This window comes from Crinia signifera, chromosome 1 (genome assembly GCF_055691185.1).
Source record: "Crinia signifera chromosome 1, ASM5569118v1, whole genome shotgun sequence".
NCBI classification, from domain to species: Eukaryota; Metazoa; Chordata; class Amphibia; order Anura; family Myobatrachidae; genus Crinia; species Crinia signifera.
The window spans coordinates 12,654,358-12,676,459 of NC_139217.1; the positions used below are offsets into that span (position 1 = coordinate 12,654,358).

General features: G+C 57.1%; 1 protein-coding gene across 2 annotated transcripts in view; it reads right to left on the reverse strand.

Moving 5' to 3' along the window:
• LOC146064167 (programmed cell death protein 4-like) overlaps positions 1–14,346 on the reverse strand; it is a 45,030-nt gene extending 30,684 nt beyond the window's left edge. Inside the window, exons 1-3 of one of the 2 annotated variants that reach the window (XM_083177401.1) lie at positions 14,230–14,346; positions 9,679–9,976; positions 5,881–5,978 (exon numbers count right to left, since the gene is read on the reverse strand). In XM_083177401.1, coding sequence (XP_083033527.1) covers positions 5,881–5,978; positions 9,679–9,940 — 360 coding nt within the window. In that variant the 5' untranslated portion in view covers positions 9,941–9,976; positions 14,230–14,346. Of the gene's footprint in view, positions 1–5,880; positions 5,979–9,678; positions 9,977–14,208 lie in introns of both variants that reach the window. The other variant, XM_083177483.1, reaches the window with a different exon arrangement.
• Between the last annotated feature and the right edge of the window lie 7,756 nt (positions 14,347–22,102).

Consider the following 22,102-nt stretch of genomic DNA (forward strand, 5'->3'; position numbering starts at 1 on the left):
CAGCATATCCTGTGATGAGGAAGGGACAGAGGGGGGGGGGGGGGGGGGAATGTTACAGCGAACTTACACAGATCACACCGGCCGCCAGACACAGGCTCTCAGCATATCCTGTGATGGGGAAGGGACAGAGGGGGGGGGGGGGGATGTTACAGCGCACAGACCACACCGGCCGCCAGACACAGGCTCTCAGCATATCCTGTGATGGGGGAGGGACAGAGGGGGGGGATGTTACAGCGCACAGATCACACTGGCCACCAGACACAGGCTCTCAGCATATCCTGTGATGGGGGAGGGACAGAGGGGGGGGGGGAAGGATGTTACAGCGCACAGACACAGATCACACCGGCCGCCAGACACAGGCTCTCAGCATATCCTGTGATGGGGAAGGGACAGAGGGGGGGGGGGGGGGATGTTACAGCACACAGACACAGATCACACCGGCCGCCAGACACAGGCTCTCAGCATATCCTGTGATGGGGGAGGGACAGAGGGGGATGTTACAGCGCACAGACACAGATCACACCGGCCGCCAGACACAGGCTCTCAGCATATCCTGTGATGGGGAAGGGACAGAGGGGGTGGGGGGGGGATGTTACAGCACACAGACACAGATCACACCGGCCGCCAGACAAAGGCTCTCAGCATATCCTGTGATGGGGGAGGGACAGAGGGGGATGTTACAGCGCACAGACACAGATCACACCGGCCGCCAGACACAGGCTCTCAGCATATCCTGTGATGGGGAAGGGACAGAGGGGGTGGGGGGGGGGATGTTACAGCACACAGACACAGATCACACCAGCCGCCGGACACAGGCACTCAGCATATCCTGTGATGGGGGAGGGACAGAGGGGGGGATGTTACAGCGCACAGACACAGATCACACCGGCCGCCAGACACAGGCTCTCAGCATATCCTGTGATGGGGGAGGGACAGGGGGGGGGGGGGATGTTACAGCGCACAGACACAGATCACACTGGCCGCCAGACACAGGCTCTCAGCATATCCTGTGATGGGGGAGGGACAGTGGGGGGGATGTTACAGCGCACAGACACAGATCACACCGGCCGCTAGACACAGGCTCTCAGCATATCCTGTGATGGGGGAGGGACAGAGGGGGGGGGGAGGATGTTACAGCGCACAGACACAGATCACACCGGCCGCCAGACACAGGCTCTCAGCATAGCCTGTGATGAGGAAGGGACAGAGGGGGGGGGGGGGGGGAATGTTACAGCGCACAGACACAGATCACACCGGCCGCTAGACACAGGCTCTCAGCATATCCTGTGATGGGGGAGGGACAGAGGGGGGGGGGGAATGTTACAGCGCACAGACACAGATCACACCGGCTGCCAGACACAGGCTCTCAGCATATCCTGTGATGAGGAAGGGACAGAGGGGGGGGGGGGGGGAAATGTTACAGCGAACTTACACAGATCACACCGGCCGCCAGACACAGGCTCTCAGCATATCCTGTGATGAGGAAGGGACAGAGGGGGGGGGGGGGGGGGGAATGTTACAGCGCACAGACACAGATCACACCGGCCGCCAGACACAGGCTCTCAGCATATCCTGTGATGGGGAAGGGACAGAGGGGGGGGGGGGGGAATATGTTACAGCGCACAGATCACACTGGCCGCCAGACACAGGCTCTCAGCATATCCTGTGATGGGGAAGGGACAGAGGGGGGGGGGATGTTACAGCGCACAGACCACACCGGCCGCCAGACACAGGCTCTCAGCATATCCAGAGATGGGGAAGGGACAGGGGGGGGGGATGTTACAGCGCACAGACCACACCGGCCGCCAGACACAGGCTCTCAGCATATCCTTTGATGGGGGAGGGACAGTGGGGGGGATGTTACAGCGCACAGACCACACCGGCCGCCAGACACAGGCTCTCAGCATATCCTGTGATGGGGGAGGGACAGAGGGGGGGGGATGTTACAGCGCACAGATCACACTGGCCGCCAGACACAGGCTCTCAGCATATCCTGTGATGGGGGATACTGGGAGATATCCCCCTGGTGCATTAGGTGGGTTCTCAAACCCCCCCCCCCCCGCCTCAAATAAAAAGCAGGTATTTACGTCTAAGGTTCTCTCCATTGGAATCATATCTGTCCAAACAGTTTTTTCACTGCACAAAACATTTCCTCAGCTCATCGTCGCTGGGATATTTTAGTACTTTTGCCATTTTTTTGTTTCACCTCTTCACAAGTTGATCAATAGTCCGTTGATGATCTTCCTGAATGGAACGAAGTTGATCATCAATTGACATTTCATCTCTTGGGAAACGGGACAACCATTCCCTAAACGTTTTACTCATGGCAACTTATTGCGGGAATGCGCACTCAGAAGGGTTCGGTAATCACTCGCCTAGCGGTGGAAGGCCGTACTACAAGCCTCCCACTCTCTACAACACGATTTCTGTTACTTTTGGGTACCTCCTCATAGTATGTGTGTGTGTGGGCGGGGGTGTGGGCGGGGTTACTAAAGTAACAGTGATTGTGCTGCAGCCAAGCCACCTCTCTTCACCTAGCATGGGGCTTATTTATTTACAGTGTCTTATACAGCGCAGCAGATTCCGTTACAGTGTCTTATACAGCGCAGCAGATTCCGTTACAGTGTCTTATACAGCGCAGCAGATTCCGTTACAGTGTCTTATACAGCGCAGCAGATTCCGTTACAGTGTCTTATACAGCGCAGCAGATTCCGTCACAGTGTCTTATACAGCGCAGCAGATTCCGTCACAGTGTCTTATATAGCGCAGCAGATTCCGTTACAGTGTCTTATACAGCGCAGCAGATTCCGTTACAGTGTCTTATATAGCAGCAGATTCCGTTACAGCGTCTTATATAGCAGCAGATTCCGTTAAAGTGTCTTATATAGCGCAGCAGATTCCGTTACAGCGTCTTATATAGCAGCAGATTCCGTTACAGTGTCTTATATAGCGCAGCAGATTCCGTTACAGTGTCTTATACAGCGCAGCAGATTCCGTTACAGTGTCTTATATAGCAGCAGATTCCGTTACAGTGTCTTATATAGCGCAGCAGATTCCGTTACAGTGTCTTATATAGCGCAGCAGATTCCGTTACAGTGTCTTATATAGCACAGCAGATTCCGTTACAGTGTCTTATATAGCGCAGCAGATTCCGTTACAGTTTCTTATATAGCGCAGCAGATTCCGTCACAGGTTCTTATATAGCGCAGCAGATTCCGTCACAGTGTCTTATATAGCGCAGCAGATTCCGTCACAGTGTCTTATATAGCGCAGCAGATTCCGTTACAGTTTCTTATATAGCGCAGCAGATTCCGTTACAGGTTCTTATATAGCGCAGCAGATTCCGTCACAGTGTCTTATATAGCGCAGCAGATTCCGTTACAGCGTCTTATATAGCAGCAGATTCCGTTACAGTGTCTTATATAGCGCAGCAGATTCCGTTACAGTGTCTTATATAGCACAGCAGATTCCGTTACAGTGTCTTATATAGCGCAGCAGATTCCGTTACAGTTTCTTATATAGCGCAGCAGATTCCGTTACAGGTTCTTATATAGCGCAGCAGATTCCGTCACAGTGTCTTATATAGCGCAGCAGATTCCGTTGCGCTTTACAATTATCTATAGGGATAATAGGAGGAATACATAAGGATAGGATTCCATAGCATGGCAGTCCCACCAGATTACAGGACAGTCCTGATGGGATGCAATTAGATATGAATGCTAATGGAAATTGTGTGGGGTTCCGGAATATGCTGCCTGAAGAGGTGAGTTTTCAGTGAACGCAGGAAAGTTTGGAGGCTAGAGGAGAGTCTTAGTGTACGTGTAAGGACATTCCATAGGTGGGTGCTGCCTGACAATAATCCTGCAAGTGTAAGTGGGAGCAAGTAATGAGTGTGGACGAGAGAGGCAGATCTTGTGCAGAGCGGAGAGGTCGGGTGACGAGAGAGGCAGATCTTGTGCAGAGCGGAGAGGTCGGGTGACGAGAGAGGCAGATCTTGTGCAGAGCGGAGAGGTCGGGTGACGAGAGAGGCAGATCTTGTGCAGAGCGGAGAGGTCGGGTGACGAGAGAGGCAGATCTTGTGCAGAGCGGAGAGGTCGGGTGACGAGAGAGGCAGATCTTGTGCAGAGCGGAGAGGTCGGGTGACGAGAGAGGCAGATCTTGTGCAGAGCGGAGAGGTCGGGTGACGAGAGAGGCAGATCTTGTGCAGAGCGGAGAGGTCGGGTGACGAGAGAGGCAGATCTTGTGCAGAGCGGAGAGGTCGGGTGACGAGAGAGGCAGATCTTGTGCAGAGCAGAGAGGTCGGGTGACGAGAGAGGCAGATCTTGTGCAGAGCGGAGAGGTCGGGTGACGAGAGAGGCAGATCTTGTGCAGAGCGGAGAGGTCGGGTGACGAGAGAGGCAGATCTTGTGCAGAGCGGAGAGGTCGGGTGACGAGAGAGGCAGATCTTGTGCAGAGCGGAGAGGTCGGGTGACGAGAGAGGCAGATCTTGTGCAGAGCGGAGAGGTCGGGTGACGAGAGAGGCAGATCTTGTGCAGAGCGGAGAGGTCGGGTGACGAGAGAGGCAGATCTTGTGCAGAGCGGAGAGGTCGGGTGACGAGAGAGGCAGATCTTGTGCAGAGCGGAGAGGTCGGGTGACGAGAGAGGCAGATCTTGTGCAGAGCGGAGAGGTCGGGTGACGAGAGAGGCAGATCTTGTGCAGAGCGGAGAGGTCGGGTGACGAGAGAGGCAGATCTTGTGCAGAGCGAAGAGGTCGGGTGACGAGAGACGCAGATCTTGTGCAGAGCGGAGAGGTCGAGTGATGCAGATCTTGTGCAGAGCAGAGAGGTCGGGTGATGAGAGACGCAGATCTTGTGCAGAGCGGAGAGGTCGGATCATGAGAGACGCAGATCTTGTGCAGAGCGGAGAGGTCGTGTGATGAGAGATGCAGATCTTGTGCAGAGCGGAGAGGTCGGGTGACGATAGATGCAGATCTTGTGCAGAGCGGAGAGGTCGGATCATGAGACACAGATCTTGTGCAGAGCGGAGAGGTGGGGTGATGAGAGGCGCAGATCTTGTGCAGAGCGGTGAGGTCGGATCATGAGACACAGATCTTGTGCAGAGCGGAGAGGTGGGGTGATGAGAGGCGCAGATCTTGTGCAGAGCGGAGAGGTCGGGTGATGAGAGGTGCAGATCTTGTGCAGAGCGGAGAGGTCGGGTGACGAGAGAGGCAGATCTTGTGCAGAGCGGAGAGGGGCGCAGATCTTGTGCAGAGTGGAGAGGTCGGGTGGGGATAGGCGCAGATCTTGTGCAGAGCGGAGAGGTCGGGTGACGAGAGGCACAGATCTTGTGCAGAGCGGAGAGGTCGGGTAACGAGAGGCGCAGATCGGAGAGGTGGGGTGATGAGAGGCGCAGATCTTGTGCAGAGCGGAGAGGTCGGGTGATGAGAGAAGCAAATCTTGTGCAGAGCGGAGAGGTCGGGTGACGAGAGGAGCAGATCTTGTGCAGAGCGGAGAGGTCGGGTGATGAGAGACGCAGATCTTGTGCAGAGCGGAGAGGTCGGGTGACAAGAGAGGCAGATCTTGTGCAGAGCGGAGAGGTTGGGTGGGGATATAGTGTGAGATAAGTGAAGAGATATAAGTCGGTGTAGTCAGAGTGATGGCTTTGTATGTAAGTAGAAGTATTTTATATTGAATGCGGTAATATACAGGGAACCAATGCTTATCTAGAATGTGGGGCAGCGGGTAGATGAGACGCGGAAGTGCAGACGGACTATTAGGGCAATACAGTGCATGAGCCTCAATCACCATTTCTACTACAGAGATAATCAGATGTCAGAGGGAAGACCGGGGGCGCCCTGATACACCTAACGCATCCCGCTTATAATAGGAACACAGTTCTTACCTGGGCGGATTCATCATAATTGGGGTCTCGAGCGTCAGGCTCCTGATAACTGTAGACCTGTCCTGGAGCCCCCCAAACACCTTTCCCACCAGCGCCTCCTGCAGAAGAGAGCAGAGTTGTGACCCAAACGTATCTGCTGACTATCCGTACCTATAGTATGAAGGCTCTCTACCTGCCCAGACCAAGCCCTTGTCCAATCAATCTGCCCCTCGCCCATGACTGATGCCTTCTTACCCAACCAACAACATCCGACTCCCTGCATCCCATCCGTCCAATCCACCATCAACTTCAACTCCACGCGTCCCATCCCCCAACCAACAACGTCCGACTCCCCGTGTCCCATCCATCCAATCCACCATCTACAGACTCCACACATCCCATCCCCACTCCCAACGTCCCATCCCTCCAATCCACCATCTACAGACTCCACGCGTCCCATCCCCACTCCCAACGTCCCATCCCTCCAATCCACCATCTACAGACTCCACGCTTCCCATCCCCACTTCCAACGTCCCATCCGTCCAATCCACCATCAACTTCAACTCCACGCGTCCCATCCCCCAACCAACAACGTCCGACTCCCCGTGTCCCATCCCTCCAATCCACCATCTACAGACTCCACGCGTCTCATCCCCCCACCAACAACATCCGACTCCCATCCTTCCAATCCACCATCTACAGACTCCATGCATCCCATCCCCACTCCCAACGTCCCATCCCTCCAATCCACCATCTACAGACTCTACGCGTCTCATCCCCCAACCAACATCCCACTCCCCGCGTCCCATCCCTCCAATCCACTATCTACAGACTCCACGCGTCCCATCCCCCAACCAACAACATCCCACTCCCATCCTTCCAATCCACCATCTACAGACTCCATGCGTCCCATCCCCTAACCAACAACGTCCGACTCCCCGCATCTCATCCCTCCAATCTACCATCTACAGACTCCACACGTCCCATCCCCTAACCAACAACATCCGAGTCCCCGCATCCCATCCCTCCAATCCACCATCTACAGACTCCCAGCGTCCCATCCCCCAACATCCGACTCCCTGCGCCCCATCCCTCCAATCCACCATCTACACACTCCACGCGTCCCATCCCTCCAATCCACCATCTACACACTCCACGCGTCCCATCCCTCCAATCCACCATCTACAGACTCCACGCGTCCCATCCCTCCAATCCACCATCTACAGACTCCACGCGTCCCATCCCCACTCCTCGCATCCCATCCCCCAACCAACAACGTCCGACTCCCCGCATCCCATCCCTCCAATCCACAATCTACAGACTCCACACGTCCCATCCCCACTCCTCACGTCCCATCCACCATCTACAGACTCTCAGCGTCCCATCCCCCAACCAACAACGTCCGACTACCCGCATCCCATCCCTCCAATCCACCAACTACAGCACTCCCAGCGTCCCATCCCCCAACTGACAACATCCGACTTCCCGCGTCCCATCCCTCCAATCCACCATCTACAGACTCCACACGTCCCATCCCCCAACCAACAACATCCGACTCCCCGCATCCCGTCCCTCCAATCCACCATCTACAGACTCCACACGTCCCATCCCCCATCTACAGACTTCCAGCGTCCCATCCCCCAAAAAACAACATCCGAGTCCCCGCATCTCATCCCTCCAATCCACCATCTACAGACTCCCAGCGTCCCATCCCCCAACCGACAACATCCGACTCCCTGCGTCCCATCCCTCCAATCCACCATCTACAGACTCCACGCGTCCCATCCCTCCAATCCACCATCTACAGACTCCACACGTCCCATCCCCACTCCTCGCATCCCATCCCCCAACCAACAACGTCCGACTCCCCGCATCCCATCCCTCCAATCCACCATCTACAGACTCCACACGCTCCATCCCCACTCCTCACGTCCCATCCACAATCTACAGACTCCCAGCGTCCCATCCCCCAACCAACAACGTCCGACTCCCCGCATCCCATCCCTCCAATCCACCATCTACAGACTCCCAGCATCCCATCCCCCAACCAACAACGTCCGACTCCCCGCATCCCATCCCTCCAATCCACCATCTACAGACTCCCAGCGTCCCATCCCCCAACCGACAACATCCGACTCCACGCGTCCCATCCCTCCAATCCACCATCTACAGACTCCACACGTCCCATCCCTCCAATCCACCATCTACAGACTCCACGCGTCCCATCCCTCCAATCCACCATCTACAGACTCCACGCGTCCCATCCCTCCAATCCACCATTTACAGACTCCACACGTCCCATCCCCACTCCTCACGTCCCATCCCCCAACCAACAACGTCCAACTCCCCGTATCCCATCCCTCCAATCCACCATCTACAGACTCCACACGTCCCATCCCCACTCCTCACGTCCCATCCACCATCTACAGACTCCCAGCGTCCCATCCCCCAACCAACAACGTCCGACTACCCGCATCCCCTCCCTCCAATCCACCATCTACAGACTCCCAGCGTCCCATCCCCCAACCCACAACATCCGACTCCCCGCGTCCCATCTCTCCAATCCTCCATCTACAGAATCCCAGCGACCCATCACCCAACCCACAACATCCGACTCGCCGCGTCCCATCCCTCCAATCCACCATCTACAGACTCCCAGCGTCCCATCCCCCAACCCACAACGTCCGACTCCCCGCATCCCATCCCTCCAATCCACCATCTACAGACTCCCAGAGTCCCATCCCCCAACCCACAACATCCGACTCCCCGCGTCCCATCTCTCCAATCCTCCATCTACAGAATCCCAGCGACCCATCCCCCAACCCACAACATCCGACTCCCCGCGTCCCATCCCTCCAATCCACCATCTACAGAATCCCAGCGACCCATCCCCCTACTAGCGTCAACCAACTCCCTGTGTCCCTTCCCCAAACCACTATCACCAGACTCCCTGTGTTCCATCCCCCAACCAAGTCACCCGACTGCCCACATCCCCTCCCCCAACCAATGTCACCAGACTCCCCGCGTCTCTTCCCCCAACCAGTGTCACCATACCCTCTAGGACTATAGCCACCCCACCCGACCCCAACTAATCCTATATTATAAAATGCTACTGCTGCACTTCACCTCTATGGGCAGATTCAGGTGCTTTGCATGCTGGTGTACACTAGATGGAGCCCAATGTAGTAATTCACATGTTGCTTCGTTCGGCCGCACCCAGCCACCGGCGCTGACATTACCATTATCCTGATGGGCTATTGGTATAACCATATTCTCCATGACTACTTGTCCATCCTACATCCTCACACCCTGTGACCACTACCCCTCTTGTAGCCACCATCCTCTCACTCGAAGGGCCCGATTCAGACATGCTATGCTGCGAATTCGCATGCGCGAGCCATTCCTATGAAGACAGCTAGTGAAGGCTATCCTTTGCAGGGTGAATGAACAGCCAACGGCCATTTGGGGGGTGGTATCCTTGCATTTTCTGGTAGTGCCCCAGAATACACTGGCGTTCCCTGACCGTAAGGAGGGAGGTCCACTGACGTCAACAGTGGCCTCCTTCTCCCTACGGACTTTTGTCGCTTGCGAGCAGGGGGCTAATCATTCTGTGGTGAGTGACTCTCCCCCAGCCGTACACAGGGGCAGATGGGAAGGAGGGGAACTCGCTGGGCTCCGAATCATGCCCTTGCTGACAGCATTTCAGAGCTCTATGTTCCCAAATGATGTAGTGTGTAATGAAGACAGCACATCTGCCATCTCCACCTCACACAAGGAAGGTCACCTCCACCAGTCCTCCCAGAAACCGCTCCCCTTTACCTTTCTTTGGGAGTCCGCGGCCTTTGCCCATGCGTGACTTTCTGTCATTGCCCCGGCCTCGCGGGCTAAGGGGCTCTGCCAAGCAGTCTGTGCTCTCAGACTCCCGGGCAGAGTCACGCGATGATGTGCGCCGAAGCCTGCGCTTGGCCTTTGCCTTCATCTTTGCCTCATGTAGAGCCTTCTCCTGTGGGGTCCAGTCAGGTGACACCTCCTCGTCGCTCAGTTCCTCCCCGACTACGGCATTCTCCTCACCTGGACCCATCCCAGCAGAAGATGATGGAGCAAGTGGAAATGTGCCCTAGAAGCAACAGAGAGGGGTCACAGAGGGCATTAGAGGACAGGACCATGGACCAACAAGGAGATCACACTTCATGCCAAGACCAGGATAAAAATTCCACATGGGACACAAAACTGAACTCTCTATGGATCACCAGGTGCTAACGTATGCTCAAGATAGAACCCTCACAGATGTTCCACAGGATGGGAACCCAACCACGCCTTGACAGGGCCTAGCCCGGGATGAGCATAGGGAGCGCACAGCAACCAGACGTGGCCAAGGATGAGCCTAGGGAGCGATCAGCAACCAGACGTGGCCAAGGATGAGCATAGGGAGCGCTCAGGAACCAGATGTGACCAAGGATGAAAGTAGGGAGCGCTCAGAGAGCGGATGTAGCCGGGGATGAGCGTAGGGAGCGCTCAGTGAGCGGATGTAGCCAGGGATGAGCGTAGGGAGCGCTCAGAGAGCGGATGTAGCCGGGGATGAGCGTAGGGAGCGCTCAGAGAGCGGATGTAGCCGGGGATGAGCGTAGGGAGCGCTCAGCGAGCCGGATGTAGCCGGGGATGAGCGTAGGGAGCGCTCAGAGAGCCGGATGTAGCGGGGGATGAGCGTAGGGAGCGCTCAGAGAGCGGATGTAGCCGAGGATGAGCGTAGGGAGCGCTCAGAGAGCGGATGTAGCCGGGGATGAGCGTAGGGAGCGCTCAGAGAGCGGATGTAGCCGGGGATGAGCGTAGGGAGCGCTCAGAGAGCGGATGTAGCCGGGGATGAGCGTAGGGAGCGCTCAGAGAGCGGATGTAGCGGGGGATGAGCGTAGGGAGCGCTCAGAGAGCGGATGTAGCGGGGGATGAGCGTAGGGAGCGCTCAGAGAGCGGATGTAGCAGGGGATGAGCGTAGGGAGCGCTCAGAGAGCGGATGTAGCCCCGGGATGAGCGTAGGGAGCGCTCAGAGAGCGGATGTAGCCGGGGATGAGCGTAGGGAGCGCTCAGAGAGCGGATGTAGCAGGGGATGAGCGTAGGGAGCGCTCAGAGAGCGGATGTAGCCGGGGATGAGCGTAGGGAGCGCTCAGAGAGCGGATGTAGCGGGGGATGAGCGTAGGGAGCGCTCAGAGAGCGGATGTAGCCGGGGATGAGCGTAGGGAGCGCTCAGAGAGCGGATGTAGCCGGGGATGAGCGTAGGGAGCGCTCAGAGAGCCGGTTGTAGCCGGGGATGAGCGTAGGGAGCGCTCAGAGAGTGGATGTAGCCGGGGATGAGCGTAGGGAGCGCTCAGCGAGCGGATGTAGCCGGGGATGAGCGTAGGGAGCGCTCAGAGAGCGGATGTAGCCGGGGATGAGCGTAGGGAGCGCTCAGAGAGCGGATGTAGCCGGGGATGAGCGTAGAGAGCGGATGTAGCCGGGGATGAGCGTAGGGAGCGCTCAGAGAGCCGGATGTAGCCGGGGATGAGCGTAGGGAGCGCTCAGAGAGCGGATGTAGCCGGGGATGAGCGTAGGGAGCGCTCAGAGAGCGGATGTAGCCGGGGATGAGCGTAGGGAGCGCTCAGAGAGCGGATGTAGCCGGGACGAGCGTAGGGAGCGCTCAGAGAGCGGATGTAGCCGGGGACGAGCGTAGGGAGCGCTCAGAGAGCGGATGTAGCCGGGGACGAGCGTAGGGAGCGCTCAGAGAGCGGATGTAGCCGGGGACGAGCGTAGGGAGCGCTCAGAGAGCCGGATGTAGCCGGGGACGAGCGTAGGGAGCGCTCAGAGAGCGGATGTAGCCGGGGATGAGCGTAGGGAGCGCTCAGAGAGCGGATGTAGTCGGGGATGAGCGTAGGGAGCGCTCAGAGAGCGGATGTAGCCGGGGATGAGCGTAGGGAGCGCTCAGTGAGCGGATGTAGCCGGGGATGAGCGTAGGGAGCGCTCAGAGAGCCGGATGTAGCCCGGGATGAGCGTAGGGAGCGCTCAGAGAGCGGATGTAGCCCGGGATGAGCGTAGGGAGCGCTCAGAGAGCCGGATGTAGCCCGGGATGAGCGTAGGGAGCGCTCAGAGAGCCGGATGTAGCCCGGGATGAGCGTAGGGAGCGCTCAGAGAGCCGGATGTAGCCGGGGACGAGCGTAGGGAGCGCTCAGGAGAGCCGGATGTAGCCGGGGATGAGCGTAGGGAGCGCTCAGAGAGCCGGATGTAGCCGGGGATGAACGTAGGGAGCGCTCAGAGAGCCGGATGTAGCCGGGGATGAGCGTAGGGAGCGCTCAGCGAGCGGATGTAGCGGGGGATGAGCGTAGGGAGCGCTCAGAGAGCGGATGTAGCGGGGGATGAGCGTAGGGAGCGCTCAGAGAGCGGATGTAGCCGGGGATGAGCGTAGGGAGCGCTCAGAGAGCCGGATGTAGCCGGGGACGAGCGTAGGGAGCGCTCAAGAGAGCCGGATGTAGCCGGGGATGAGCGTAGGGAGCGGATGTAGCCGGGGACGAGCGTAGGGAGCGCTCAGAGAGCGGATGTAGTCGGGGATGAGCGTAGGGAGCGCTCAGCAACATGTGTATAGATCAGCGCAGCCAGCACAGAAGCTGTTACATTATAGAGGACGCATCATCATAGGAAAAGAGGCCTCATGGAAATTGCTGAAAGGAAGAAGAGACGGCAGGGAAGGGGTTACAGGAAGGGGACTATGGGACAGATGGCAGGGAAGGGGTTACAGGAAGGGGGTTATGGGACAGACGGCAGGGAAGGGGTTACAGGAAGGGGGTTATGGGACAGACGGCAGGGAAGGGGTTACAGGAAGGGGACTATGGGACAGATGGCAGGGAATGGGTTACAGGAAGGGGGTTATGGGACAGATGGCAGGGAAGGGGTTACAGGAAGGGGGTTATGGGACAGAGACGGCAGGGAAGGGGTTACAGGAAGGGGACTATGGGACAGATGGCAGGGAAGGGGTTACAGAAAGGGGACTATGGGACAGATGGCAGGGAAGGGGTTACAGGAAGGTGGTTATGGGACAGACGGCAGGGAAGGGGTTACAGGAAGGGGGTTATGGGACAGACGGCAGGGAAGGGGTTACAGGAAGGGGGTTATGGGACAAGGACGGCAGGGAAGGGGTTACAGGAAGGGGGTTATGGGACAGAGACGGCAGGGAAGGGGTTACAGGAAGGGGACTATGGGACAGACGGCAGGGAAGGGGTTACAGGAAGGGGGTTATGGGACAGATGGCAGGGAAGGAGTTACAGGAAGGGGGCTATGGGACAGAGACGGCAGGGAAGGGGTTACAGGAAGGGGGCTGTGGGACAGACGGCAGGGAAGGGGTTACAGGAAGGGGGTTGTGGGACAAGGACGGCAGGGAAGGGGTTACAGGAAGGGGGTTATGGGACAGACGGCAGGGAAGGGGTTACAGGAAGGGGGCTGTGGGACAGATGGCAGGGAAGGGGTTACAGGAAGGGGGTTATGGGACAGACGGCAGGGAAGGGGTTACAGGAAGGGGGTTATGGGACAGACGGCAGGGAAGGGGTTACAGGAAGGGGGCTGTGGGACAGATGGCAGGGAAGGGGTTACAGGAAGGGGGTTATGGGACAGATGGCAGGGAAGGGGTTACAGGAAGGGGGTTATGGGACAGACGGCAGGGAAGGGGTTACAGGAAGGGGGTTATGGGACAGAGACGGCAGGGAAGGGGTTACAGGAAGGGGGTTATGGACAGATGGCAGGGAAGGGGTTACAGGAAGGGGGTTATGGGACAGAGACGGCAGGGAAGGGGTTACAGAGAGGGCAGGGAAGGGGGTTATGGGACAGAGACGGCAGGGAAGGGGTTACTGGAAGGGGGTTATGAGAAAGACGGAAAAGAGGAGGTTACATGAAGGAGATACAGGTCAGCTGGCAGGGAAGGGGTTAAAGTGTGGATAGGATTGGGGGGGTGGGAGGGGCTATAAGGCTGGTGGGGCTGCAGGAGAGGGGTCTTGGTGTAACATATGGAGCTGTTTACAACACGTGCAGCAGCACAGCCAGCGGCCCCTCCCCCCAACACACACACTACATACTGTACACATACACACGGCTATATATAGACGTGTGACGCTGCAAGCACACAGCCACATGCATGTAGGTATATATGTATGTATATATATATATATATATGTATGTATGTATGTATGTATGTATGTAGGCAGGCAGACATGTGCTGTATGTAGGATTGTGCATAGGCATGCATGTGGGAATGTGCTGCACACAGAGACCCCCCCAGGCCCCCTCCCCCTATGCACACACACTGACACACACACACATATATATATATATACACACAGGATATATAGGACTCCTGACCTCCCGGTGCCAGGTCCTGGGCGATCCCTACACTGTGTCTGATCCCTCCAGCTCTCTCCCTGCAGAATCTCTCTCTCCCTTACAGGAAGTGATGTTACATAGCACAGAACACACCCCCAGCCAGATCTTTGCAGAGCATCTCACCCCAGCCAGATCCCTGCAGAGCATCTCACCCCCAGCCAGATCCCTGCAGAGCATCACACCCCCAGCCAGATCCCTGCAGAGCATCTCGCCCCCAGCCAGATCCCTGCAGAGCATCACATCCCCAGCCAGATCCCTGCAGAGCATCACACCCCCAGCCAGAAATCTGCAGAGCATCACACCCCCATCCAGATCCCTGCAGAGCATCTCACCCACAGCCAGATCCCTGCAGAGCATCTCACCCACAGCCAGATCTCTGCAGAGCATCACACCCCCAGCCAGATTCCTGCAGAGCATCACACCCCCAGCCAGATCCCTGCAGAGCATCACACCCAAGCCAGGTCCCTGCAGAGCATCTCACCCACAGCCAGGTCCCTGCAGCGCATCACACCCCCAGCCAGGTCCCTGCAGGGCATCTTACGCCCAGCCAGATCCCTGCAGAGCATCACACCCCCAGCCAGATCCCTGCAGAGCATCACACCCCCAGCCAGATCTCTGCAGAGCATCACACCCCCCAGCCAGATCCCTGCAGAGCATCACACCCCCAGCCAGAAATCTGCAGAGCATCACACCCCCATCCAGATCCCTGCAGAGCATCTCACCCACAGCCAGATCCCTGCAGAGCATCTCACCCACAGCCAGATCCCTGCAGAGCATCACACCCCCAGCCAGATCCCTGCAGACCATCACCCCCCCAGTCAGATCTCTGCAGAGCATCACACCCACAGCCAGATCCCTGCAGAGCATCACACCCACAGCCAGATTCCTGCAGAGCATCTCACCCACAGCCAGATCCCTGCAGCGCATCACACCCCCAGTCATATCTCTGCAGAGCATCACACCCCCAGCCAGATCTCTGCAGAGCATCACACCCCAGCCAGGTCCCTGCAGCGCATCACAGCCCCAGCTAGATCCCTGCAGAGCATCACAGCCCCAGCCAGAACCCTGCAGAGCATCACACCCCCAGCCAGATCCCTGCAGAGCATCACACCCAGCCAGATCCCTGCAGCGCATCACACCCACAGCCAGATCCCTGCAGCGCATCACACCCCCAGTCAGATCTCTGCAGCGCATCACACCCAAGCCAGATCTCTGCAGAGCATAGCACCCCAGCCAGATCCCTGCAGAGCATCACAGCCCCAGCCAGATCCCAGCCAAGCATCACACCCCAGCCAGATCCATGCAGAGCATCACACCCCAGCCAGATTCCTGCAGAGCATCACCCCCCAGCCAGATCCCTGAAGGGCATCACACCCCCAGCCAGATCACAGTGCAGAGCATCAAACCCACAGCCAGATCCCAACCAAGGCAGATCACCCCCCCCCCCCCAGCCACATGCCTGCAAATAGTCACACCCCCAACCAGATCCCAGCAGAACTTCCCTTCCTCAGCCAGATCCCCGCAGAGCATCTCTCCACAGCCAGATCCTGCAGGGTATCTCATCCTTAGCCAGATCCCTGCAGAGTATCACTCTCCGAGCAGATACCTGTAGTGCATCACTTCCCAGACAGATCTCTACTGAGCATTCCTCTCCATCCATACAGATAATGGTAGATGCTCAAATTAGTTCAGTAAAACTTTTCAGGTGCATGCAATTTCCAGCCCCAGATCTCCGCTGAGCATTCCTCTCCATCCCCAGATCTCCGCTGAGCATTCCTCTCCATCCCCAGATCTCCGCTGAGCATTCCTCTCCGACACCAGATCTCCGCTGAGCATTCCTCTCCGACACCAGATCTCCGCTGAGCATTCCTCTCCGACCCCAGATCTCCGCTGAGCATTCCTCTCTGACACCAGATCTCTGCTGAGCATTCCTCTCCGACACCTGATCTCTGCTGAGCATTCCTCTCCTACACCAGATCTCTGCTGAGCATTCCTCTCCATCCCCAGATCTCTGCTGGGCATTCCTCTCCGACACCAGATCTCCGCTGAGCATTCCTCTCCGACACCAGATCTCCGCTGAGCATTCCTCTCCGACACCTGATCTCCGCTGAGCATTCCTCTCCATCCCCAGATCTCTGCTGAGCATTCCTCTCCGACACCAGATCTCTGCTGAGCATTCCTCTCCGACACCAGATCTCTGCTGAGCATTCCTCTCCGACACCAGATCTCTGCTGAGCATTCCTCTCCATCCCCAGATCTCTGCTGAGCATTCCTCTCCGACCCCAGATCTCTGCTGAGCATTCCTCTCCGACCCCAGATCTCTGCTGAGCATTCCTCTCCGACCCCAGATCTCCGCTGATCATTCCTCTCCGACACCAGATCTCCGCTGAGCATTCCTCTCCGACACCAGATCTCCGCTGAGCATTCCTCTCCGACACCAGATCTCCGCTGAGCATTCCTCTCCGACACCATATCTCTGCTGAGCATTCCTCTCCGACACCAGATCTCCGCTGAGCATTCCTCTCCGACACCAGATCTCTGCTGTGCATTCCTCTCCATCCCCAGATCTCTGCTGAGCATTCCTCTCCATCCCCAGATCTCTGCTGAGCATTCCTCTCCGACCCCAGATCTCTGCTGAGCATTCCTCTCCGACCCCAGATCTCCGCTGAGCATTCCTCTCCATCCCCAGATCTCCGCTGAGCATTCCTCTCCATCCCCAGATCTCTGCTGAGCATTCCTCTCCGACACCTGATCTCCGCTGAGCATTCCTCTCCATCCCCAGATCTCTGCTGAGCATTCCTCTCCGACACCAGATCTCTGCTGAGCATTCCTCTCCGACACCAGATCTCTGCTGAGCATTCCTCTCCGACACCAGATCTCTGCTGAGCATTCCTCTCCATCCCCAGATCTCCGCTGAGCATTCCTCTCCGACCCCAGATCTCCGCTGAGCATTCCTCTCCGACCCCAGATCTCTGCTGAGCATTCCTCTCCGACCCCAGATCTCCGCTGATCATTCCTCTCCGACACCAGATCTCCGCTGAGCATTCCTCTCCGACACCAGATCTCTGCTGAGCATTCCTCTCCGACACCAGATCTCCGCTGAGCATTCCTCTCCGACACCAGATCTCCGCTGAGCATTCCTCTCCGACCCCAGATCTCTGCTGAGCATTCCTCTCCGACCCCAGATCTCTGCTGAGCATTCCTCTCCGACACCAGATCTCTGCTGAGCATTCCTCTCCATCCCCAGATCTCTGCTGAGCATTCCTCTCCATCCCCAGATCTCTGCTGAGCATTCCTCTCCGACCCCAGATCTCTGCTGAGCATTCCTCTCCATCCCCAGATCTCTGCTGAGCATTCCTCTCCGACACCTGATCTCCGCTGAGCATTCCTCTCCGACCCCAGATCTCTGCTGAGCATTCCTCTCCGACACCAGATCTCTGCTGAGCATTCCTCTCCGACACCAGATCTCCGCTGAGCATTCCTCTCCGACACCAGATCTCCGCTGAGCATTCCTCTCCGACACCAGATCTCCGCTGAGCATTCCTCTCCGACACCAGATCTCCGCTGAGCATTCCTCTCCGACCCCAGATCTCCGCTGAGCATTCCTCTCCGACCCCAGATCTCCGCTGAGCATTCCTCTCCGACACCTGATCTCTGCTGAGCATTCCTCTTCGACACCAGATCTCCGCTGAGCATTCCTCTCCGACACCAGATCTCCGCTGAGCATTCCTCTCCGACACCAGATCTCCGCTGAGCATTCCTCTCCGACCCTAGATCTCTGCTGAGCATTCCTCTCCATCCCCAGATCTCTGCTGCTGAGCATTCCTCTACGACACCAGATCTCTGCTGAGCATTCCTCTCCATCCCCAGATCTCCGCTGAGCATTCCTCTCCATCCCCAGATCTCTGCTGAGCATTCCTCTCCGACACCTGATCTCTGCTGAGCATTCCTCTCCAACACCAGATCTCCGCTGAGCATTCCTCTCCGACACCAGATCTCCGCTGAGCATTCCTCTCCGACACCAGATCTCCGCTGAGCATTCCTCTCCGACCCCAGATCTCTGCTGAGCATTCCTCTCCGACCCCAGATCTCTGCTGAGCATTCCTCTCCATCCCCAGATCTCTGCTGAGCATTCCTCTCCGACATCAGATCTCTGCTGAGCATTCCTCTCCATCCCCAGATCTCCGCTGAGCATTCCTCTTCTACACCAGATCTCCGCTGAGCATTCCTCTCCGACACCAGATCTCTTCTGAGCATTCCTCTCCGACCCCAGATCTCTGCTGAGCATTCCTCTCCATCCCCAGATCTCTGCTGAGCATTCCTCTCCGACACCTGATCTCTGCTGAGCATTCCTCTCCGACACCAGATCTCTGCTGAGCATTCCTCTCCGACCCCAGATCTCCGCTGAGCATTCCTCTCCGACACCAGATCTCCGCTGAGCATTCCTCTCCGACACCAGATCTCCGCTGAGCATTCCTCTCCGACCCCAGATCTCCGCTGAGCATTCCTCTCCGACCCCAGATCTCTGCTGAGCATTCCTCTCCGACACCTGATCTCTGCTGAGCATTCCTCTCCGACACCAGATCTCTGCTGAGCATTCCTCTCCGACACCAGATCTCTGCTGAGCATTCCTCTTCATCCCCAGATCTCTGCTGAGCATTCCTCTCCGACACCAGATCTCTGCTGAGCATTCCTCTCCGACCCCAGATCTCCGCTGAGCATTCCTCTCCGACCCCAGATCTCTGCTGAGCATTCCTCTCCGACCCCAGATCTCTGCTGAGCATTCCTCTCCATCCCCAGATCTCTGCTGAGCATTCCTCTCCGACCCCAGATCTCTGCTGAGCATTCCTCTCCGACCCCAGATCTCCGCTGAGCATTCCTCTCCATCCCCAGATCTCTGCTGAGCATTCCTCTCCATCCCCAGATCTCCGCTGAGCATTCCTCTCCATCCCCAGATCTCTGCTGAGCATTCCTCTCCGACACCTGATCTCTGCTGAGCATTCCTCTCCGACCCCAGATCTCTGCTGAGCATTCCTCTCCGACCCCAGATCTCTGCTGAGCATTCCTCTCCGACACCAGATCTCCGCTGAGCATTCCTCTCCGACACCAGATCTCTGCTGAGCATTCCTCTCCGACACCAGATCTCTGCTGAGCATTCCTCTCCGACACCTGATCTCTGCTGAGCATTCCTCTCCATCCCCAGATCTCTGCTGAGCATTCCTCTCCATCCCCAGATCTCTGCTGAGCATTCCTCTCCGACCCCAGATCTCCGCTGAGCATTCCTCTCCATCCCCAGATCTCTGCTGAGCATTCCTCTCCGACACCAGATCTCTGCTGAGCATTCCTCTCCGACCCCAGATCTCCGCTGAGCATTCCTCTCCGACCCCAGATCTCCGCTGAGCATTCCTCTCCATCCCCAGATCTCTGCTGAGCATTCCTCTCCGACACCAGATCTCTGCTGAGCATTCCTCTCCATCCCCAGATCTCTGCTGAGCATTCCTCTCCATCCCCAGATCTCCGCTGAGCATTCCTCTCCGACACCTGATCTCTGCTGAGCATTCCTCTCCATCCCCAGATCTCTGCTGAGCATTCCTCTCCGACACCAGATCTCTCCTGAGCATTCCTCTCCGACCCCAGATCTCCATTGAGCATTCATCCCTTACAGAAAGAGATGTTGCATAGCACAGAACACCCCCTCAGCCATATAACTGCAGAGCATCACACCCCCAGCTAGATCCCTGCAGGGCATCACACCCCCAGCCAAATTCATGCAGAGCAATACACCCCTATCCAGATTCCTACAGAGCATCACGCTCCCAACCAGATAGCAGTGCAGAGCATCAAACCCTAGCCAGATACCTTCCCAGGTAGATCCCTGCAGGTCATCATACCACCTCCCCACCACCAGCCACCACACTACGCACCTCAGTGTGTGACCACGTGTCCCCAGCCCCGCCATCTTACACCTGATGCCGGGGCAGTATGGCTGATATGAGGCAGATACCTGACCACACTACGCACCTCAGTGTGTGACCACGTGTCCCCAGCCCGCCATCTTACACCTGATGCCGGGACAGTATGGCTGATATGAGGCAGATACCTGACCAAACTACGCACCTCAGTGTGTGACCACGTGTCCCCAGCCCGCCATCTTACACCTGATGCTGGGACAGTATGGCTGATATGAGGCAGATACCTGACCACACTACGCACCTCAGTGTGTGACCACGTGTCCCCAGCCCGCCATCTTACACCTGATGCCGGGACAGTATGGCTGATATGAGGCAGATACCTGACCAAACTACGCACCTCAGTGTGTGACCACGTGTCCCCAGCCCGCCATCTTACACCTGATGCTGGGACAGTATGGCTGATATGAGGCAGATACCTGACCACACTACGCACCTAAGTGTGTAACCACGTGTCCCCAGCCCTGCCATCTTACACCTGATGCTGGGGCAGTATGGCTGATATGAGGCAGATACCTGACCACACTATGCACCTCAGTGTGTGACCACGTGTCCCCAGCCCCGCCATCTTACACCTGATGCTGGGACAGTATGGCTGATATGAGGCAGATACCTGACCACACTACGCACCTCAGTGTGTAACCACATGTCCCCAGCCCGCCATCTTACACCTGATGCTGGGACAGTATGGCTGATATGAGGCAGATACCTGACCGCACTACGCACCTCAGTGTGTGACCACATGTCCCCAGCCCGCCATCTTACACCTGATGCCGGGACAGTATGGCTGATATGAGGCAGATACCTGACCACACTACGCACCTCAGTGTGTGACCATGTGTCCCCAGCCCCGCCATCTTACACCTGATGCTGGGACAGTATGGCTGATATGAGGCAGATACCTGACCAAACTACGCACCTCAGTGTGTGACCACGTGTCCCCAGCCCGCCATCTTACACCTGATGCTGGGACAGTATGGCTGATATGAGGCAGATACCTGACCGCACTACGCACCTCAGTGTGTGACCACGTGTCCCCAGCCCCGCCATCTTACACCTGATGCCGGGACAGTATGGCTGATATGAGGCAGATACCTGACCGCACTACACACCTCAGTGTGTGACCACGTTTCCCCAGCCCGCCATCTTACACCTGATGCCGGGACAGTATGGCTGATATGAGGCAGATACCTGACCAAACTACGCACCTCAGTGTGTGACCACGTGTCCCCAGCCCCGCCATCTTACACCTGATGCCGGGACAGTATGGCTGATATGGGGCAGATACCTGACCACACTACGCACCTCAGTGTGTGACCACGTGTCCCCAGCCCCGCCATCTTACACCTGATGCCGGGACAGTATGGCTGATATGAGGCAGATACCTGACCAAACTACGCACCTCAGTGTGTGACCACGTGTCCCCAGCCCCGCCATCTTACACCTGATGCTGGGACAGTATGACTGATATGAGGCAGATACCTGACCGCACTACACACCTCAGTGTGTGACCACGTGTCCCCAGCCCGCCATCTTACACCTGATGCTGGGACAGTATGGCTGATAGGAGGCAGATACCTGACCGCACTACGCACCTCAGTGTGTGACCACGTGTCCCCAGCCCCGCCATCTTACACCTGATGCCGGGACAGTATGGCTGATATGAGGCAGATACCTGACCGCACTACACACCTCAGTGTGTGACCACGTTTCCCCAGCCCGCCATCTTACACCTGATGCCGGGACAGTATGGCTGATATGAGGCAGATACCTGACCACACTACACACCTCAGTGTGTGACCACGTGTCCCCAGCCCCGCCATCTTACACCTGATGCCGGGGCAGTATGGCTGATATGAGGCAGATACCTGACCGCACTACGC